General features: G+C 37.6%; 1 protein-coding gene across 1 annotated transcript in view; it reads right to left on the bottom strand.

The window, feature by feature from the left end:
- LOC140237501 (uncharacterized) overlaps window positions 1-19,124 on the bottom strand; it is a 51,082-nt gene that overhangs the window by 14,757 nt on the left and 17,201 nt on the right. Inside the window, exons 18-44 of the mRNA XM_072317429.1 lie at window positions 18,772-18,788; window positions 17,946-18,014; window positions 17,424-17,471; window positions 16,812-16,865; window positions 16,264-16,419; window positions 15,381-15,425; window positions 14,754-14,807; window positions 13,451-13,504; window positions 12,589-12,642; window positions 12,179-12,232; window positions 11,302-11,400; window positions 10,342-10,395; window positions 8,829-8,927; window positions 8,583-8,681; window positions 8,157-8,255; window positions 7,430-7,528; window positions 7,077-7,130; window positions 6,507-6,560; window positions 5,887-6,039; window positions 4,985-5,038; window positions 4,678-4,722; window positions 4,084-4,137; window positions 2,858-2,911; window positions 2,272-2,478; window positions 1,110-1,208; window positions 698-751; window positions 255-308 (exon numbers count right to left, since the gene is read on the bottom strand). Of these exons, the coding sequence (XP_072173530.1) occupies window positions 255-308; window positions 698-751; window positions 1,110-1,208; window positions 2,272-2,478; window positions 2,858-2,911; window positions 4,084-4,137; window positions 4,678-4,722; window positions 4,985-5,038; window positions 5,887-6,039; window positions 6,507-6,560; window positions 7,077-7,130; window positions 7,430-7,528; window positions 8,157-8,255; window positions 8,583-8,681; window positions 8,829-8,927; window positions 10,342-10,395; window positions 11,302-11,400; window positions 12,179-12,232; window positions 12,589-12,642; window positions 13,451-13,504; window positions 14,754-14,807; window positions 15,381-15,425; window positions 16,264-16,419; window positions 16,812-16,865; window positions 17,424-17,471; window positions 17,946-18,014; window positions 18,772-18,788 (2,036 nt within the window). The remainder of the gene's footprint in view (window positions 1-254; window positions 309-697; window positions 752-1,109; window positions 1,209-2,271; window positions 2,479-2,857; window positions 2,912-4,083; window positions 4,138-4,677; window positions 4,723-4,984; window positions 5,039-5,886; window positions 6,040-6,506; window positions 6,561-7,076; window positions 7,131-7,429; window positions 7,529-8,156; window positions 8,256-8,582; window positions 8,682-8,828; window positions 8,928-10,341; window positions 10,396-11,301; window positions 11,401-12,178; window positions 12,233-12,588; window positions 12,643-13,450; window positions 13,505-14,753; window positions 14,808-15,380; window positions 15,426-16,263; window positions 16,420-16,811; window positions 16,866-17,423; window positions 17,472-17,945; window positions 18,015-18,771; window positions 18,789-19,124) is intronic.

Raw genomic sequence — 19,124 nt, forward strand, 5'->3', positions numbered from 1 at the left:
TTAGGAATATAGAAATACAGATCATTGACAAACGAGAAACCTTTGTCCAGTGGAATAGTTAGAGGAATTTTAACTTCATTCGTTTAAGACTACATGTATCATATCCTTATAAATCTTTATTATAACCTTCTCTTTAATGCTTCTAACTTCTTTCAAGAAAATGCACACTAGTATTCAGGAATCTTTTTTTAAAGAGTTCTGTATACTTTTAAAAATGTGCATTGAATTTTCTCACGTAAAGGTTCATTACTTACAGGAGGTCCACGAGCACCTGGAGGTCCAGAGGGTCCAAGTTCACCAGGAGGTCCCTATAATGAAGCAGGAAAGTCATAACACAGTCAAACTAACTAACCTTCTGTTTCAGTGGCATACAAATAAACAAAAAATAGTTCAAACCTGCAGTTTTCTCAGAAATGGATTTGAGATGCATTTGGAATTGGTGTATGGTTTGCAATAACAGAAAGGTCAAGACAGTTTTTAAATAATAATAATACTAATAATACTTTGATACTGTTATATTAGAGGGTGTTGCCACAACTATTACTGTAGTGTTGCCAGGTATCCATTCTACAGCTGGGTCGAGAGGGATATAGCATTTTGATATACCATGTACTTAGAGTTAATCTTCAACTCACAAATGATGACATATCTAACATAAATTGGATTCAGCATGAAAAAGAACACATGTTACACACACCTGAAGTCCAACATTGCCAGGGGGGCCAGGTTCTCCTTTCTGGCCTGGGGGTCCCTGTGATGAGAGACAGAAATATATGAACATTGAACATATGAACATTGATATGGGTAACTGTTGTTTAGGACAATTTTCATGTACCAGTCAATCCTATTATTTCAATGTAAACACATACCGACTAATATTGTATATTTCAAATGTATGTTAGTATCAGGCAATTTAACAAGTGCTGCATAATTTGCTAGGGGAAAAAAATGACAGTGATTGAATTTTGTATTTCACCTAGTATTGACTCTGATTTCAGGAGTTTTTCATCACATTTAAACAACTTGAGTTTTTAGTTTGTCCCCATTCTAGAATGTGCCAAGTCCTAATTAGACACGTGAGCGTGTACTGCTGCTGCTATGAAACTTACAGTTGCTCCATCATTTCCTGCACGTCCACTGATTCCACGCCTTCCCTGAGGTCCAGTCAAACCTTGAGGTCCACGCTCACCGGGTGGTCCACGTTCACCCTAGAAGGAATGAAACTATAAGTTAACAAAGTGGCCAAGTCCAACATACTCCACTCCAAATAATTCTGTCTTCACAAGTGAGTATAATGCCCTCTCTCTTCTTAACAGTCCTTATTCTTCAGGTTGGTCCACATGACGTTCACTAATTGCACTGCCATGACTGGCTATCAACTAAGAAAAAAAGAAAAAAAGAAATCTAACCCTAACTAGGCAGGGGGGGCCACCCCTTGACGTTTTGCACGTGCGATGTATCGCTATCGCGAAAAGCTATCGCTGCGACGTTTCATGTCGTTCTTCTTTTGAGTCTCCCGCATCTTTTGACATCAAATTTGCAATGCCTGGGCGTGCGGTTCCGAAGTTGCGCATAAATATGTACGTGCAAGTCAGACCAAAAATTGCTCAAAAACGTGAATTCGTGTACAATTTCAATGCAAACTGTGCTTATAGGCAAATTTCATAAAAGCATGATTATTTTGGGATTTTATTGATTAAAATCAATTAATAACATATTTTCTTGTTCAGAACAATGTCACGGACAAATTTCATCGAAAAAACAATGCAAAACATGAAGTAAAAAAAAAGAAGAATTACATAAGAAATTCAAGAAACAATAAAATACTTAAGAAATTTTTTCTGATGGCACAATTTTTTTCTCTTGCATTAGCTAAGGACACTAAAAAGAATATTAACACAAAAAAGGTGCCTGTTTTGAGCTTTATTTAGTAATTTATACCAAATTGTCTGATTTCATGCATTATCATGCATAAATTAGCATAATTTAGCATAAGTGATAATTTTTTTGAAAATTAACTTCATGGTACTTTAGATTACATCATAAGCAATGTGTGTGCCAATTTTCGTTGACGGGCGAGATCTGGAGGGGGGCCTGAGAGGCCCCCCCCCCCCCCCCCCAGCTCTATCATCTACCTAAATAGCCCGGCCTAGTTAGGGTTAAAATACCCTCGCAAGATTACTGAATCTACCTCATGGCTAAGCTAGAAAGCAAGGAAAGAGGCTTCTTGCTGTGCAAAAAGCAGAGTTGACAATATTCATCAACACTCACACGAGGTCCAGATGGTCCTTGGGGTCCAGTCTCTCCAGCAGGTCCAGTGTCTCCCTGTGCACCAGCCTCACCAGAAGGTCCAGGTGGTCCAGGTGGTCCCATTGATCCTGCAGGACCTTGTGGTCCTTGATTACCCCTGTCTCCAGCGGCTCCTTGTGGGCCAGGAGGTCCAGCAACTCCAGGCTCTCCACGTTTGCCAGGCTCTCCCTGTCAGAATCACCATGAAGGGTGGTGTAAATATACAAGAGGTGTTGCACTTATTTAAAATCCTGTTATGGTTTCTAATTGACCAAAATTTTGTCCAAATCATGCATAAATCCACAGTTGAATATGTTACAATGCCTCCAGCATCCTTCGGGAAGAGGCATAAAAATATTACAAATTTCTTTATGGCAAATCCTATTGCCGATAGAAGCTCTAAATTCTTTCACTTGGAAAATCAAACATTTGGGGTTAATTGTACATGGGTTTATACTGTTATTTGCACACACCACTACAGTATAGAGAGCATAAGCCACTCTGGCACACTCCAACACAGCACATACATGTAGTCTGAGATTCAGTCAAAGAAGTGTTGAGTACTTACAGTTAATCCTGGCGCACCAGGAGCTCCACGTTGGCCATCCTCACCGCGCTCTCCCTGTTGACAGAAACCAAAGTAGAATGTCATTCATACCTTCGCGATTTTATCATTGCATCACACTATCTAAAGATCATTTACAGTTTCTAACAATGAAAGACAACAATCTATGATGTTCTCAATATCCTTATAACACGTCATTTAAATAGATGGTACAGTATCAGTGGTATTGAGAATTGGACTTTAAACTTTTTGCGAGGTATCAAGAAAACACTTATGAAATAGTACAGAGCATACCATTTTAAGAGGAATTCAAAGTTTATTTGATGAAATTCGGGTTCGGAATGACAGAAACATCTAAAAACAAAGTAAAACAAAGCGATCATAATAAAATGTGGGTCCCATACTTTGTTAAAATCACTCTGTTTTGGATATCTCGGCCATTTCAAAACAAATTTTCATCAAATAAACGTTGAATTCCTCATAGAATTACATGCTCTTTCATGTTTCATAAGAGGTTTCTCATTATCTCACCAAAAAATGTTAGAAACCTGAAATTAGGTCTCCACCAAAACTATACTATCCCCTTGGTACCGTTTACCATTGGGAGCAACGATTTCAAAAATGTTTGAGATATCATACATGTATTTGATGCATATGTGTGGGTCAGTTGTATCACAAAACATCCTATCATGTAAAAATTTTACAATAAAGTCTAAATTATAAGGAGATAAGACTATTTTTCTCAATAAACCATAATTGAGATGGTTAAGTATAGAAATATTTGTATTATAACTATTGCTCACCTTTGTATGTTTAACAATACTTAACATTCATTATACTGATTAAAATTTTTACACTGGTTGTTTCTATCCCTAACTCACTTTCTAGAAATTTTGTGAAGAACTGAAGCTGGGTTTTTGTTTCATCTGCAAATGGTAAATAATGCCTTTAACAACATGTCCACACCTGTTCAAGTTTACACAAATCTGAAAACCCCTTTTCTGTCTCACAAAAAGCCTCTCAGCTGCAAGTTGACTGCAATGAGACATACACACAATAGTTTCCCTTATTCATTTTGCACTTTCTCGTTCAAACTGGAAGTTAATATTTCATATTCCTTGTCATAAATCAGGACTTAATTTAACCGATGATAAACTGTGGGTCCAGTGAAAAAAGAAATATTGTGAAACAGCAGGCTTTTTAGTCAGCAAACCAGATATTGAACTTACACGTGCACCAGCAGGTCCGGGCAGTCCAACCAAACCTGGCAGACCACGTCGACCCTATGAGAAAGAAAGAACAAGTAGGTACAATGATAAATTAAAGTAAATAACGTCAGGATTGTCAAAGCACTCTTTCTATTTTGAAAACTTACTTGAACATGAAAGAAAAATGAAAGGTGCAGGTGTTTCTTCAAGGGACCCTCAGATTGTTCTGTTCAAAGTAAACATTATGCATATTTCCTTCCTCAGTTATCCCAATTTTTTTACCAAAGTGCAACAATGATCCATTTTTTTTTCATGAAAAAAGATCATTTACCTTATCACAACTTTTCATGTGTTGAAATACAAGGTCTTCTACTAAATAATTTTCTTATTAGCGATAGTAAATCGTTGTCACTTGGGTCTGGAGCTCAAATTGTTTTACAGAAGCTGCTGTGATAGTTCCTACAAGAGAAATGTTGAACACATTCGAAAGTGTTTTCAATACATTGTTACGGAAGTGAAGACACCACAAGCTTGAAATCTGACGCATTGATGGAGGATGAGACAAAGGATTCTAGCTAGGGCAGTGAGGGAGATCTAAAAAGGTTCTTCACTTACTTCAGCACCAGCAGGTCCAGTTGCACCTGGCTCTCCAGGAGCACCCTGTGAGACAGAAGATGACAAAAAAAACATGTATCAGCATGGATGTAGAATTATCATACCTCAACAATGTCACTATTCTTTCCTTCAGAGATGACTTTATGGAACACTTGTTAGTCCATGAACAGTGTAGTTTTTTCCTCAGTTACTCAGCAAAAAGTTATGTGCAGGAAGCATTCTCTTTGAAGACTTAAAATTCTAATAAGAAGTTTATAGAGTAGTGTTGAAATTTTAAATGGTGTACAAGAGTGAAAACTAAACTCACAGCAGGTCCTGGCTTTCCATCACGTCCTTGCTTTCCTGGTGGTCCGGTCAGTCCCTGTAGATATACAAACATAACAAATCATGCATTTATACTTTAAATTCATCTTACACCCCATTGAAAATCAAACAGCAAAAACATCTTTATTTCTCACAAGAAGTAAGGGCCAAAATTAAAGGTCCTGTTTACTTTTGGGAGAAGTGATTTAAAAAATGTTCCAGATATCACATTTGATGCATATATGTAGGTCTGTTGCATCATAAATCATAAAACATCTTACCATATTAAATTTTTGTAACAAAGCCTAAAGGAGATTTCAGTTTTTTTTCTCAATACACCGTAAATGTAGATGGTTTAGTCTGGAAATACTTTTATTACAACTATTGTTCACATTTGGTGTATTTAACAATACCTAACATCGATTATACGGACTCAAATTTTTACGGTGGTTATTTCTATCAATAACTCACATTTTGGAACTATTTTAAAGCTCTAATGCTGGGTTTTTGTTTAATCTGCAAATGGTAAATTATGCCTTTAAGATCACAAAGAAGGAGCACTAGAATGTTCCCCATTACAAAGTAACGGCCACCTACTTAATTGCATCTCAATACATTTGTTTTACTTGAGTCTAGTTGGCATACACTTGGTACATTTCATTTCAATACATTTGTTTTACTTGAGAGTCTAGTTGGCATACACTTGGTACCTTTCCTTTATTTATAAGAAAAACAAGCAATGAAATCCATCTCCAATTAAAAACTTGAAATTGATGAAACTTATTTCTGCCAACTGAAATCTCATTGTTCACCACACAAGTTATTAGCCTAGGACAGTATTGCCTACTCTTTGTCTCATTGTCACACCGACAAGTATGGAGAATCTGAGTAATGTTCAGTGCTTACCCTCTGTCCTGGCATTCCTGGTTCTCCTGGTCTGCCTGGCTCACCAGCAGCTCCCTTAGCTCCACCTGCTCCACGTTCTCCACTCAGTCCACGGTCTCCCTTAGGTCCAGGAGCTCCTGGTGCTCCAGAGATACCAGGAGGTCCCATTGGTCCCTGTACACAACAGATAGGGACAGAAACTGATTTAGTAGGCACAAGACATGGGAGGATGGAGACACTGCTCATCTTACATTCAAAGGATACAGGAAAAATCCCCCCCCCCTGAAATCATTACTGGTGGATTAGACATTAGCTATATATATATATATATAGTTTGATCATGTAATGCTGCATGTTTTCATAATTTGATCAATTACAATTTGGTTCTGATCATCCATTCATGTGTCACAGCACCCAAACCATATATAACTACCTTGAAGACCTAATTTTCCTTTTCTCTATACTGCAAGATGTAACATCCTACTCTGATGTACAAATGTCCTATTCCTAAAAAATGAAAAAAAGATATGCTTCAATTCACATTCAACTGACATCTTAGACCGAGTAAGTATCATATACTTCAGCCCAGTAAGCATTTATACAAGTACAGTTAACCTCCAGTGAGTGTCTTTTCAACTTACACGTTCTCCTACAGCACCTGGAGGTCCAGCTGGTCCAACACTTCCACGTGGTCCCTGGAAGCAACAAATGAAGAGAAGGTTTCATTCACTGCATTCATTTCTACACCATACAATTGTGAGAGTGAGATTACAATGGCGCAACATGTTATCTAGTGGGAAGGATTAGTTCTTGATACCAATATACTTTTTATACATATGAAAACTGCTTCCTGTTACAAACCTCCTGACTTTATTCTGCTATCACATTATAAAATCCACCTCCATCTGAAGTAAAAAATAAATAAGGCTCAGATTATTTTTGCATTCTGAAGTATGATGCAATCAAAAGCTGGAAATGGTTTCTAATGCAATCCAAATTCTAAATATTTCTGCAGGGTCCTCTGGTGTTTTGATCAAAAGATGGACTGATCCTCTATACACTTTTTAGCAACTCTACAAACCAATCTTCATTATCAATAGACCAATTTGTAGAGATTGCAAAAAAAAAAGTTTTTGTTTGTTTGTTTGTTTTTTTTAAATCTATTTCAGCATCCTCTGTAGAAAGAGTCTAAATCAGATGGTCAGACTTACACGGTCTCCACTCTCTCCCTGAGGTCCTGGAGGTCCAGCAGGTCCAGTCTCACCCTGGAAAAAGATTATGTGTAATAAATACAGTATGAGTAATATCCATGAGTTGGTGGTATAATAAGGTTTGCTCCATACTTATGTCATTGTCTCAGCAATCTAAACTATTTGAAGTACACAAGGTAAATTTAGTCTGTACAGGCACTCAGTTGAAAGTTGTAAAAAAAGATTCTCTTATTTGGAGTCTAAAAATGTATCATTACATCATGAACAAGTGAGTTCTACGCACACACAATATATCTGAACAAGTTATAGTCTGTAGGTGAACTTTATGAAGTTAAGAGAAGTCCTCAACATACACGGGGTCCAATTGGTCCAGTCTCTCCTTGGGCTCCTGGGGCTCCAGCATTACCTTGGTCTCCCTTAGATCCAGCTGGGCCAGGGCTACCAGCAGGTCCCTAGTTGGGTGTGATAAAAACAAGGAAAAAAAAAGATGTTTACTATCGAAAAGTGTTCCACAAATCTTGTTATGGTATTGTTTACCACTTGTAGCAATGATTAAAAAAAAAAAAAATGTTCAAGTTATCACATTTGATGCATATTATGTAGGTCAGTTGTATCACAAAACATCTAACCATAAAAAATTGCAAAAATGCCTAAAATATGAGATATCACTATTTTTCTCAACAAACCATTAATGTAAATGGTTTATTCTAGAAACAATTTTATTATAAATATCATTCACATTTTGTATATTTAACAATTCATAACATAAAGAGGTTGTTTTTATCCGTAACTCGCATTTAGAACTATTTTGAAGCACTAAAGCTGGGTTTTTCTTTCATCTTAAGATGGTGAATACTGCCCTTTAACTTTTTTTTTTTGCCTATATAAAAAGATTTCATTATTGCCTCACCATCAACTCTTTGTTTGATTTCCATTTTGCCATAAAAAGTCGACCAGAAATATGAGTTGTGACTCTATCTACAAATCAAAAAAAAAAACCAACAACAACAACATAATGTTTCAGATAATGGCAATCGTATCTATAACTTGACTAAAAATTCTGTGAGGGATGATGCTTACTGGAGGTCCACGGGCACCAGGGAATCCGGGTGCTCCTTGAGCTCCTGGGGGTCCAGCTGATCCTTTGGCTCCATTAGATCCATCTCGGCCTGGGACTCCCTGCAGACATCAGACCAAATAAGAACAGTATAAGCAAGCCAAGTCATATAAGTGTTAATATTTCAATGCAAGGATTGATCCTGGGTTGATTTAGCATACAGTTGGTTTAGCAAACTTTGGGAATATCAAACATTAGTATTACATTTTATGCACTTCTCTCTTTTTCAAAGCATCATCTGGCCAAAGTATCTTATGAAACTAGCATGCATGTATACACAAATTACATAGTTGGTTGACTGTTTTGTTGTTGTTCTTTTGTTTTGTTTTGTTTTGTTTGGGGGGGGGGAGGGAAGAGAAGAGGGCATTGAATAAAGTGAGGTAGCTTACAGGGGGTCCAGTCTGTCCCTGTGCTCCCTCAGCTCCACGCTCTCCACGGGCTCCTTGAAGACCTGGGGCTCCACGTGCACCAGGTGATCCAGCATCTCCCTGATAATGAGAAGAGCATTTAAAGACAGTTATTTAATGTATTCATTCACAGTACGATAATAATCAGACGCCTCTCAAGATTCAAATCTAACTTAAAATTATTTTTTAAAAAAAAGAACACAAAAACAAAGGAACAAAAAAAATCACCTTAGCACCAGCAATTCCAGGCATACCAGGAACACCAGGAGGGCCAGTAGGGCCTGGGGGTCCTTGTGATCCAGTTGCACCATCAGCACCACGATCTCCCTGGCAAAGAAATGGGTGACAATGCATTCATCACTTAGTGCCTCACCATGAGACTTCTCTTTAAAAAGGGAAAAAGGGAGCACTTCAATACAAGTATCTTTGCTTTTTTGAACAATGATGAAGTTTTTGCTTTGGGTTTGAAACAGGATTACTGAAGATTTTATTACAACAAATGTTTAAGTTTACATGCATATGCACAGCAGTTCATGTTTCACCATCTTCTTGAAGATCTTCATGGTCCATGTTATATCACTGTCTCTAGATATGATTCTCTTCAAGTGAATAAGTTTCAATTCCTTAAAGATAATAAAAAGTTTTAGTACCTCAAAAGTTTCCCTGAATTTCCTTGTCTTGGTTTGTGTTTCAGGTTAAAGTACGTTGTCTGTGAGAATTACTCGCCCCAAAGTGCTCTCATGTCTTCGTAATCATGCAATAATGGTTTTGTACCAGAGCCGTCGTGGTACCGCGGCGAAAATTATAGTACAATGTATGTGTATTGTACGAAACCACTGACTGCGACCAGCACCGTGCAGCCCCATACGCATAGCTAACAGCGACCAGCAGCCCATACGCATAGCGTAATGGGGCTTCGCATCGTAGCATTCAGGATCATGAAAGAATTAGTATCGCAAGTAACAGTCAATTTAAAATCCAAAAATTTCTTCAATTTGAAGACTTACCAACTAAGTTGAAGTATTGAAAACAGGCTTCGGACAACGTTTGGTTCTGCCAATAGTCCCTTTCTGTTCGTATTGATGACTGAATGTGACTTGGTCGAGAGGACCTTGGGAGAGCTACATACACTGAATACTTCTGCCAGCGCATGCGCACACAAACATCTTATCCGTTCATGGATTTGAAATCTGAGTGCATGCATGTGATGTGTTCTCATGCACTGGCTGTAGTATTCAGTGTACGTAGTTCTCCCAAGGTCCTCACGACCGAGTCACATTCAGTCATCAATTCGAACAGAAAGGGACTATTGGCAGAACCAAACGTTGCCCTAAGCCTGTTTTCAATACTTCAACTTAATTGGTAAGTCTTCAAATTGAAGAAATTTTGGGATTTTCACTTGACATGTACCCGCGATACTAAATCTGTCATGATCCTGAATGCTACAATGCGAAGCCCGATTACGCTATGCGTATGGGGCTGCTGGTCGCAATGCGTATGGGGCTGCTGCTCGCAGTTAATTGCATGATTACTAAGACAAGAGAGCACTTTGGGGCGAGTAAGACTCAGTGTTGGTTATATGAAAGGTAATTTAACCTGAAACACAAACTAGGACAAAGAAATTCAGGGAAACTTTTGAGGTACCAAAACTTTTTACTATCTTAAATATCTGCAGGCAAGGCATTGATCGTGGGAAGACAAGTTACCTAGAGAGGACAGAAATATGGGTAAACCGAGTTACCTGTGGTCCAGCTGGTCCAGTTCGGCCACGCTCTCCTTGGGGTCCAGGAGCTCCCTACATCGCATAACACAATAAACAAAAAACTGAGTTCATCAAAGTTCACTCACTCACTCCTGTTAACAGTTATCTTTTCATCAAGTTTCATGTTGATCAGACCATAGAAACCTCTCTTTTCAAATTCATGAAATTCTTCCGTCGAGATGTTTTCATTGCAACTGATTGACAAATTGCCCTACATCGACGTAAATAAGCACTGAATTGATCAGTGTTTTAGTAGTAGCCATGATAAAAAATTTATCATGGCTACTACTAAAACACTGATCAATTCAGTGCTTATTTACGTCGATGTAGGGCAATTTGTCAATCAGTTGCAATGAAAACATCTCGACGGAAGAATTTCATGAATTTGAATAACAAAGCAGTACCCGCTGCATGCTATAAGGATTAGAACCAACACTTGCTGTCGGGCGAAAGCTCGGTGGTCTAGTGGAGATGACGCCTGTCCGGTGATCAGGAGGTCGTAGGTTCGAATCCTGCTCGAGTATGTACGCCCATGATTTTTTATCATGGCTACTACTAAAACACTGATCAATTCAGTGCTTATTTACGTCGATGTAGGGCAATTTGTCAATCAGTTGCAATGAAACCTCTCTTGTTCATAAGCCAAACTTCAATTCTGGCAATAACAGGTAATATCAATTTAAACTCATTTTGTCAACATTATTGACAAACTTACTTACAAGAGTTGTTTTATCTGTCCTTATAGGCCACAACCTATTTCTTGCTTTACTTTGCCACAGAGTTAGCATTTAAAAATTGTATCATGTATTACTATTAACATTTAATGAAATTCACATATCAGAACTGCATAGAAGGATTGTGCATTTCAAAGGCTTATTTTTTCCTTGAAATGTTCCTTGTCATATCAAAAGGCAAATGAGAGTTTCAAGAAATACTTACAGAGGGTCCAGGAGGGCCAGCAGCACCTGGGCTTCCATCACTTCCTCGCTCACCAGTCTCTCCCCTCTCTCCCTTCATTCCTGAGAGTCCAGGCAGACCCTACCATTATCAAAACACACAGAATCTTTCATGAGCATTGCCAACTTGCAAATCTTCTTCTTATTCCAAAAGGGAAAATGAAACACAGTTAAGACATGAGACACAGGACACTTTGGGAGCAATGATTTTGATGCATATGTGGAGGTCTGTTGTATCACAAAACATTCTATCATATAAAATTTTTGCAATAAAGCCTAAAATAAAAGGAGATATCACTACTTTTCTCATTAAACCTTAACTGTAGACAATTTAGTCTATTGTTCAAATTTTGTATACTTAACATCAATCATACTGGTTCAAATTTTTACATTGGTTGTTTCTATCCCTAACTCACATTTTAAGACTATTTTAAAGCACTAATGCTGGGTTTTTGCTTCATCTGCAAATGGTAAATTGTGATTCAAGTTTGCTACAAGACACACAATGAGACATATAAAGATGCTGTCCTCACTTCTGGTTTCGTGCCTAGGCACTCATCAGCATTTAGTAATTCAGCCAAACTTGACCTAGTTGTAGCTCATATATGCATGGTATGTTTATAACTGTTTACTTTCACAGTCGCAACAGAAATGGGATCCATATTCTGAAAAATTAGGGATCAAGCCAGGAATTTCTTTGCTGGAGTTAAGTGAAAATAGTATTACGGTGTCTGCTATAAGATAAACCAAATACACAACCATACAACTGAGCATTCATCATATAATTTTTCTTTAAATGAATCAGGCAGATCTCATGGTACAGTCTTAACACCAGTATAGCACGAACAAGAACTTCTTACCTGATGTCCCTTCATTCCTGGGGCTCCTGGTAAACCTGGGTTTCCTCGGGCACCCTAAATTAAAACATACAGACAGTAGTTGTGTCAATCCATTCCATACAGTCCTGTGGTGATATACCATGGTGTTGGAGAGGAGAAAATTGAAACTATTTCAATTTGGTCTATATTTCATAGTATCATTTGGTCTATACTCCAGAGTATCACTTGCTTACTATTCTCGATTTACTGAAGTGATAATAAACTAATTGGCATATTTCAGATCTTCTCCTAAATGGAATATGAGAAGTATGTACACTGTAAGTAATGGAAAAGTGTAATCAATTTCTCCCTAGTCAGATTTATGGGGAACATTATAATTTGGGATTTGGCACAAACTGGAGTTGAAGAACCAGCATTTGTGTAATACTCACTGGGGTTCCTGCTGGTCCACGCTGTCCGGCGGAACCGGGGGCTCCATCATCTCCCTGAAATAGCAATAACATATTTACATACCAAGTTAGGGTGGAATGGGAGTAACATCATTATAAGTGACCGTGCATCACAAAACGAACAAAATGTCGCACACATTGATTTTGTGTGAGGACTGAAAACTCTAATAACTTTTGAAAGGAAAATGCTACTGCTTTGAAAGTTGGTATTAATTATGGACAGGAAGTGTCATAAGGCATGCTCAATTTCACTTTAATTAGATAATCTCTTCATTGTTGTTACTCCGGTGGTTTACATCCTGTTTTTTGTCTCATTTGTAGCACAGCCAGCACGGCATGGTAAAGATTAATCGCTTGAATAGACACTGCACTTCAGAGCCTCTTTTCTCAGTTCACACTTTTACTGAGTATGTGCTTTCTTTCCAATATTTAGATAGGTTAGGAGAGTCCATTTTATCAGATTTATATATCATTTTACAGCTTAGAGTCTGATCTTTCAGAATATGCTCTTCACTAAAATTTCATGTCTGATGACTTTCTGATTGTTTTGTGATGCAGGGTCAGATAACATCTAAAATCTTTAATTCTCTTCATAATATCTATAACCTACATGAAGACCTTAAATGTAGGAATGACATTAATTTATGTAGGAACAAATTGCTGATTAAAGTATTAAGACATTTTTACATGAATTCTTCAGAAATCTTTGGCAGTCAGCATGAAGGGCAAACCATTCCAGATATTTGATCTCCACAGCTCTGGCATGACAATAAAATAAACCTCAAGGACTTATGTCTCCAGTTTAATTGAAGTATGTCTGACAGAGTAATGACAAGCTACTCACATCTGATCCAGGGCGTCCAGGTAAACCTGGGGGTCCAGGAGGTCCAGAATTTCCCTGTAAATGCAGATAAGGAGACGAGTCAATGGGTGTCTTTCAACTGAAGATTTACGTACCATTGTAAGGACATGTAAGTACTTATTGCAGTTCCATAAAGTTATATCTAAGAGAAACCTCTGTTTAACCCTATTTCAACTGGGGGGGGGGGGGGTCAAATTGACCCCCCCCCCTCGACGTTTCACGCCACGATTCCGCAACGCGCAAAAAGATTTTGCTGCGTCGTTTCATGACTTTTTTTCACTGAAGTCTCCCACATATTTTGAGACCAAATTTGCAACGTCCGGGTACACCGTTCTGAAGTTATGCAATGTTTTGCATATGCATGTCAACCTGAAATCTGCTCGAATTCATGATTTCGTGTGCAAATCCAATGCAAACTGTGTTTTTTTGTATAATTGATATAAATTAGATTATTTCAACTTTAAACCATTGAAATAAATCAATTCTAATGTATATAAGCTTGAAAAAGTGCCTCCAACAAATTTTGGCAAAAAAAAAGAAAACAAAAGATCGAAAAACAATAAAATACATGAGAAATTAACAAAACAATAAAAAACAAAAGAAAATAATTTTGATTGCGCTATTGTTTGATGTATCTTGAGGAACTGTGACACAAAAATTTAATAATCCTTCAGTCTTTTTTATGGAGTTATAGGTGAAAATATGAATCATGCGTCAATTTGCATAATTAATTTGTTAAAAAATATGAAATCAACATTTTTCTATTGTATATATGACCATGTAATCTTGTAGTTGACATCCGGCTCTACTGTTCAGGCGAAATTTTGCGGCGATCGCATGATCGGCGGCCGAGATCTGAAGGGGGGGTCAAATTGACCCCAACCCCCCCCCGTAAAAACTTGGTCTCAAATAGCCCAGTTAGAATAGGGTTAAGTTATGATGTCCTCTTAAAAAGTGGGCACGAATGCATTTGATATCATCATTCAGTTTAAATTATCCTGCAGTGAAGGGATATCTCAGCTACCACATCTCTTTCATCCATGAAAATCTCATCTCTTGTCTTCACACAAGACAAACAAAGTGTCATACATGTCTGCATTCACAGTCACACTGGTCTTCAATACATAGGCATTTACCAGTTACTTATCAACTGATTTACAGGAGGTCCAGATAAGCAAGAGAAGATGAAAATACTGAATAGCTTAAAAGTTGGGGCAGAAGAGTACAGGTATGCAGAGATAAGTGGAAATCCAGAAATCTCTTTAGTTGAGTTAGGCCAACTTACAGGAGATCCAGGTTCTCCAGCGGGTCCTGCAGGTCCAGTCAATCCCTGAGGTCCCTGTGGGTACAAGGCAAGGAAACTCCCAGACATGTCATACTTATTACAAAATGCAGCTGCAAAATTGACCTTACTACAAAAGCACACTCATGAATTCAAAATATTCAAGACTTCGCATAGTTCCCCTTCCAACTGAAATACAAGCATTGCTTGCGCTGGTGATATATGGGATTTAATCTGCCAGCGAACATAATCTTTTTAGTAACCATTAATTGACCTACTGTGTACAGGAACCTTGGGCATTTCAAATATCTTCATTTTAAAGAGTAGGTTTACTGCAATCAGTTTGTTCATTTGTGCTCTACAGACATCAAGGGGTACTGTACTTCACTGAATATTAAGATGATGATTTTTCTTTGTCATATTTAAGTGATTAAGTAATCAGTAATTACAAATGCAGTCTTACTGATGGCAATGAAAAGATCACAACATATGAAACATTTCTGTGCCAAAATTTTACACATTCCTACATGTAATGTAAACATATCAATTATCAGAGAGGTTAACACATACAAGGGACATTTCTCAAGAAGGTCTCAGACTCAAGAGGACAACAAATATTTGGCAACTTACTCTTGATCCTGGTGGTCCAGGTGGGCCACGGGGTCCGGGGTTGCCCTGTCAGAGGAGGCATACATTGTAAAATTGGAAATTACCCTGACTGTTGGGGATTATTTTCACTGTTCTTTCATAATCAGACTGCAATCAGAGAACACAACATCATTTGAGTAGTACAGGCATGCAAAAATACTTGTGTGCATGGATGAATACTATAGAATTTAGTCTTTCTATCAAAAATCTTCTTCCCTTTCAAATGAATAGAGCAGATATCAATTGAAAGGAAACATTATTGCATGTCAGTTTTACAAAACAATTTAATTTTATTCTTCAGTAGACATTTGACAAGAGTCTTAGTTATGTGTTATGACATCTCAAATAATATAAAACGATGGTACACTGTATATAAGCCAGTTCGGGGTTAGCTCATGGGCACATCGGTACAAATGACCTTTCTTCTTTCTCAGTTGATTAGGCACTCCACGAGTTTTCAAGCGAGAAAAGGTATTTCAGCTTACCCGACGTAACAATTTATGGAATTCATCAGTCATGTTCAAAGAAAGAATGAACTTGCGTAAACCAGGTGACCAGAATGATCCATCAATTAGCACTTTGGAAAGCATCCATTTCATTATTTCGCATTGAATGTATTAACAATCTTTTTCTATTGATATTGTCAAATACCGCATTTGCTGTCAGGTGGATGCGCTAGCAAGCACCACTCATAATGATCACTTGAATAATCATTACATCAAAGATGCTTATCTCAGTGAATAAAAAACCAACATGCTCTGCCGGTACTGATGACCTTTTTCTGCTCATGCTCAAAGTGGAACCCCGAACTGGCTTATTGTATTAAGAATGCTAAGAAATGAAAGAAGGAAAGATGTGAGCTTACAGCTGCCTGAGCCTGTGGATAAGCATAGCCTGGAAGCTGAGGTCCCTTGTACTGACTGGTCTGAGCAGAAGCAACGAGGGTACCAGCCTTGCCTGGTGGACCAGGGGGTCCAGGGGTACCTGGCAAACCGGGCATTCCATCCATACCAGGGAATCCCTACAACAGATTTAAAGAGAGGACAAATATAATCAGTTTTACATAAGACTCATGAGCAACATGCCAGTCAGTAGCTCTATCACATCTTCTACAACCAAAAGAAGATGACAAAATGCATATCACTACAATAATCTCCATGTAACAATTCAACCAACCTATGTTAACTGAGAAAATTGACCTCCCCTTGAACAAAAAATTACTGGGCTGCCATATCACATCAAAATTAGGGAGGAAAAAATAGCAATCGGGGAAAAAATGCAAGATGCATTAAATGTAATGGGCAAAATAGAATTTTCAAATTAGGGAGACTTTGTTTTTCTCATGTCCCTTTTGGAACAGATATTTATGTATTCAGAGAGACTTGTATGTCCGCAATATGAATATAAGATTACCCTTGGTCCTGGGGGTCCTTTGGGTCCAGAGTTTCCAGGTGGTCCTTGGGCACCCTGTACAGAGGGATAATAGTGGTGAGGAAATATAAGCTTACAGAACAGTTCCACCAATTACTTTATCTTCGCCTAAAATTTCTTTTTCTCTGCATCACTGCACTACTATGCCTTCAAATCTTGAAGTGTTGACTGACTGCTTAGCATTCATAACATTATATTTTTTTTTTCATCCATGTTAGCAAATATATACAGTTGTATCCTTTCTTTAATGTGGATATCCATTAGATTGAAATATCAAAACACACACACACACACACACAGAAATACTGGTAACTGAATCGGTATCAGTGATGACAACAACTTGTACCCACCTCGGGCTGTAAATGAATATTGATAATTATCACAAGTATAATTAATGTTTACACAATTATCACTGATACATCTTTGAACTTAAATTGTGATTATAACCATGATCATCCCTTCTCATTGTTAAAATCACTGAGCAGAAAAAAAAAAAATATTCAGAAGAAAAAAACAACACACACACACAAACATACACACAAACAAAGACTGTCAGCACACAAGTTCAGGATTATGTCAGTAAGACATACTTACAGATGGTCCTGGTGGGCCAACTGGTCCAGGAATACCAGGTGGGAAGTTCTGTTAAAGTGAAATTAATAACAAAGAGAGTTTGTAATTGGCTGGCAGTGAATCATGAAGAATTCAATCCAGTTTAATCTGTGACAAACTGAGGTAAGATCACGTTCTCAATCTTCTTTGAATCTTGTTTGCCTTCAATTAACTGTTTTAAATCATCCAAATGAAAATAGCAGTTGAATGATTTTTTTTCTTTCATGAAATTATTCATAGCATTTTGTGATAATTGATCACTCTTTTGGTAAAACCATCCTGTACACTGCATCAGATGTCAAGTGTCTATGGCCCATGGCCGCAATAGGGTGAAGTGCTTTCAGTCTTCCTCCAATCGTTCTAATACACTATGGGGCAATATCCATGAACATGAAGGCAAAGAAAATTTCCCACCCTTTGGTTCTACCTCTTGTTTGACACATCAGGCAAACTTCTATTAAAACTACGGTATACCACTCTCTTTAAGACATTGATTTTACTTACAGCACTGTTTATATCGGCCTCTCCAGGTTCTCCCTTTTGTCCCTTATCTCCTCTCGGCCCTTCTCCAGCCTGTAGATTATGGTGAAGGATCAGAAGCACACAAGATGTTAATCAAGAAAACATTCATATACGTCATTCAACAACTTGACTTTCAAAACAAACAGCAGCCAGAACACTTGCAAGTTGAAAGAGAAGATATTTCTGTTGATACATACACTGTATAAGACTTACATTTCAACTATCAACAAATTTTCAGAAATATTTTTTCTACACCGAATTTGGCACAGAAAAAAAAAAAATGTCTTTGGTACTCTAAGAGGTAGCACATTATAAATTATTGAGCATGTATCTTTCAAAATCAAAGTAAGGGCAGAGTTCAAACTTCAAAGTAAAAAAATAAAAGAAAGAAAGAAAAGTACTTGTCTACAGTTTCTAGGAATATAATAATCATGCTCTCTTGGATCTGGATCCTGGATCTCTTTGCCCACATGATTTGCAAATGCCAGTCTTCAGCTCAATCAAGTTAAACTTAATACACACACTCAATGGGAAAAATGCATTGTCAAATAATGACATACTAATGATCTGAAGAGACTGAGGCTGTCAGAATAGAGGTGCAACCATCTTGGTTTGAATTATTCATGATACTCTTTACTCTTTGAAAAAAAACAAAAACAAAAACAAAACATGCTACAAAATAAACAAGAAGTCTTTAAACCTCGACTATATTATGCTCCACTTCATATATATTCCTACTGGTCATTTACTGAGCACAAGAAAACAACCCATTTCAGAGTGTAGGAAAAAAAATTGACTTAAAACTTACTGTCAGCTGTGCACTGGCTAATGGTCCACAGAGGATTTGTGAGAGAGAAAAAGAAAAATCAAGAAAGTGTGACATTTTATATGGTTACTGACAGTCCGGAGTAGTTCATTCTCTCTCTCTGCCTTGCTTTTCAGAGACTGTTCTCATGAACAATCCCCGCTATCATGCATTACATTGTATAAGCATGCAGTTAACACTCTCTATTTGCTGAACCTGTAAAATTATGGCACAGAAGAAATTTCTCTGGGTAACTATGTAAAGGTGTGGGTGATATTGGAATTGACATGCAACAACTCCTTGTATGACAACATGCTGGGAACAGATGGATTGGGAAGAAGTTCACCCAGAGAATC

The sequence above is a fragment of the Diadema setosum genome, chromosome 14 (genome assembly GCF_964275005.1).
Source record: "Diadema setosum chromosome 14, eeDiaSeto1, whole genome shotgun sequence".
Lineage (NCBI taxonomy): Eukaryota > Metazoa > Echinodermata > Echinoidea > Diadematoida > Diadematidae > Diadema > Diadema setosum.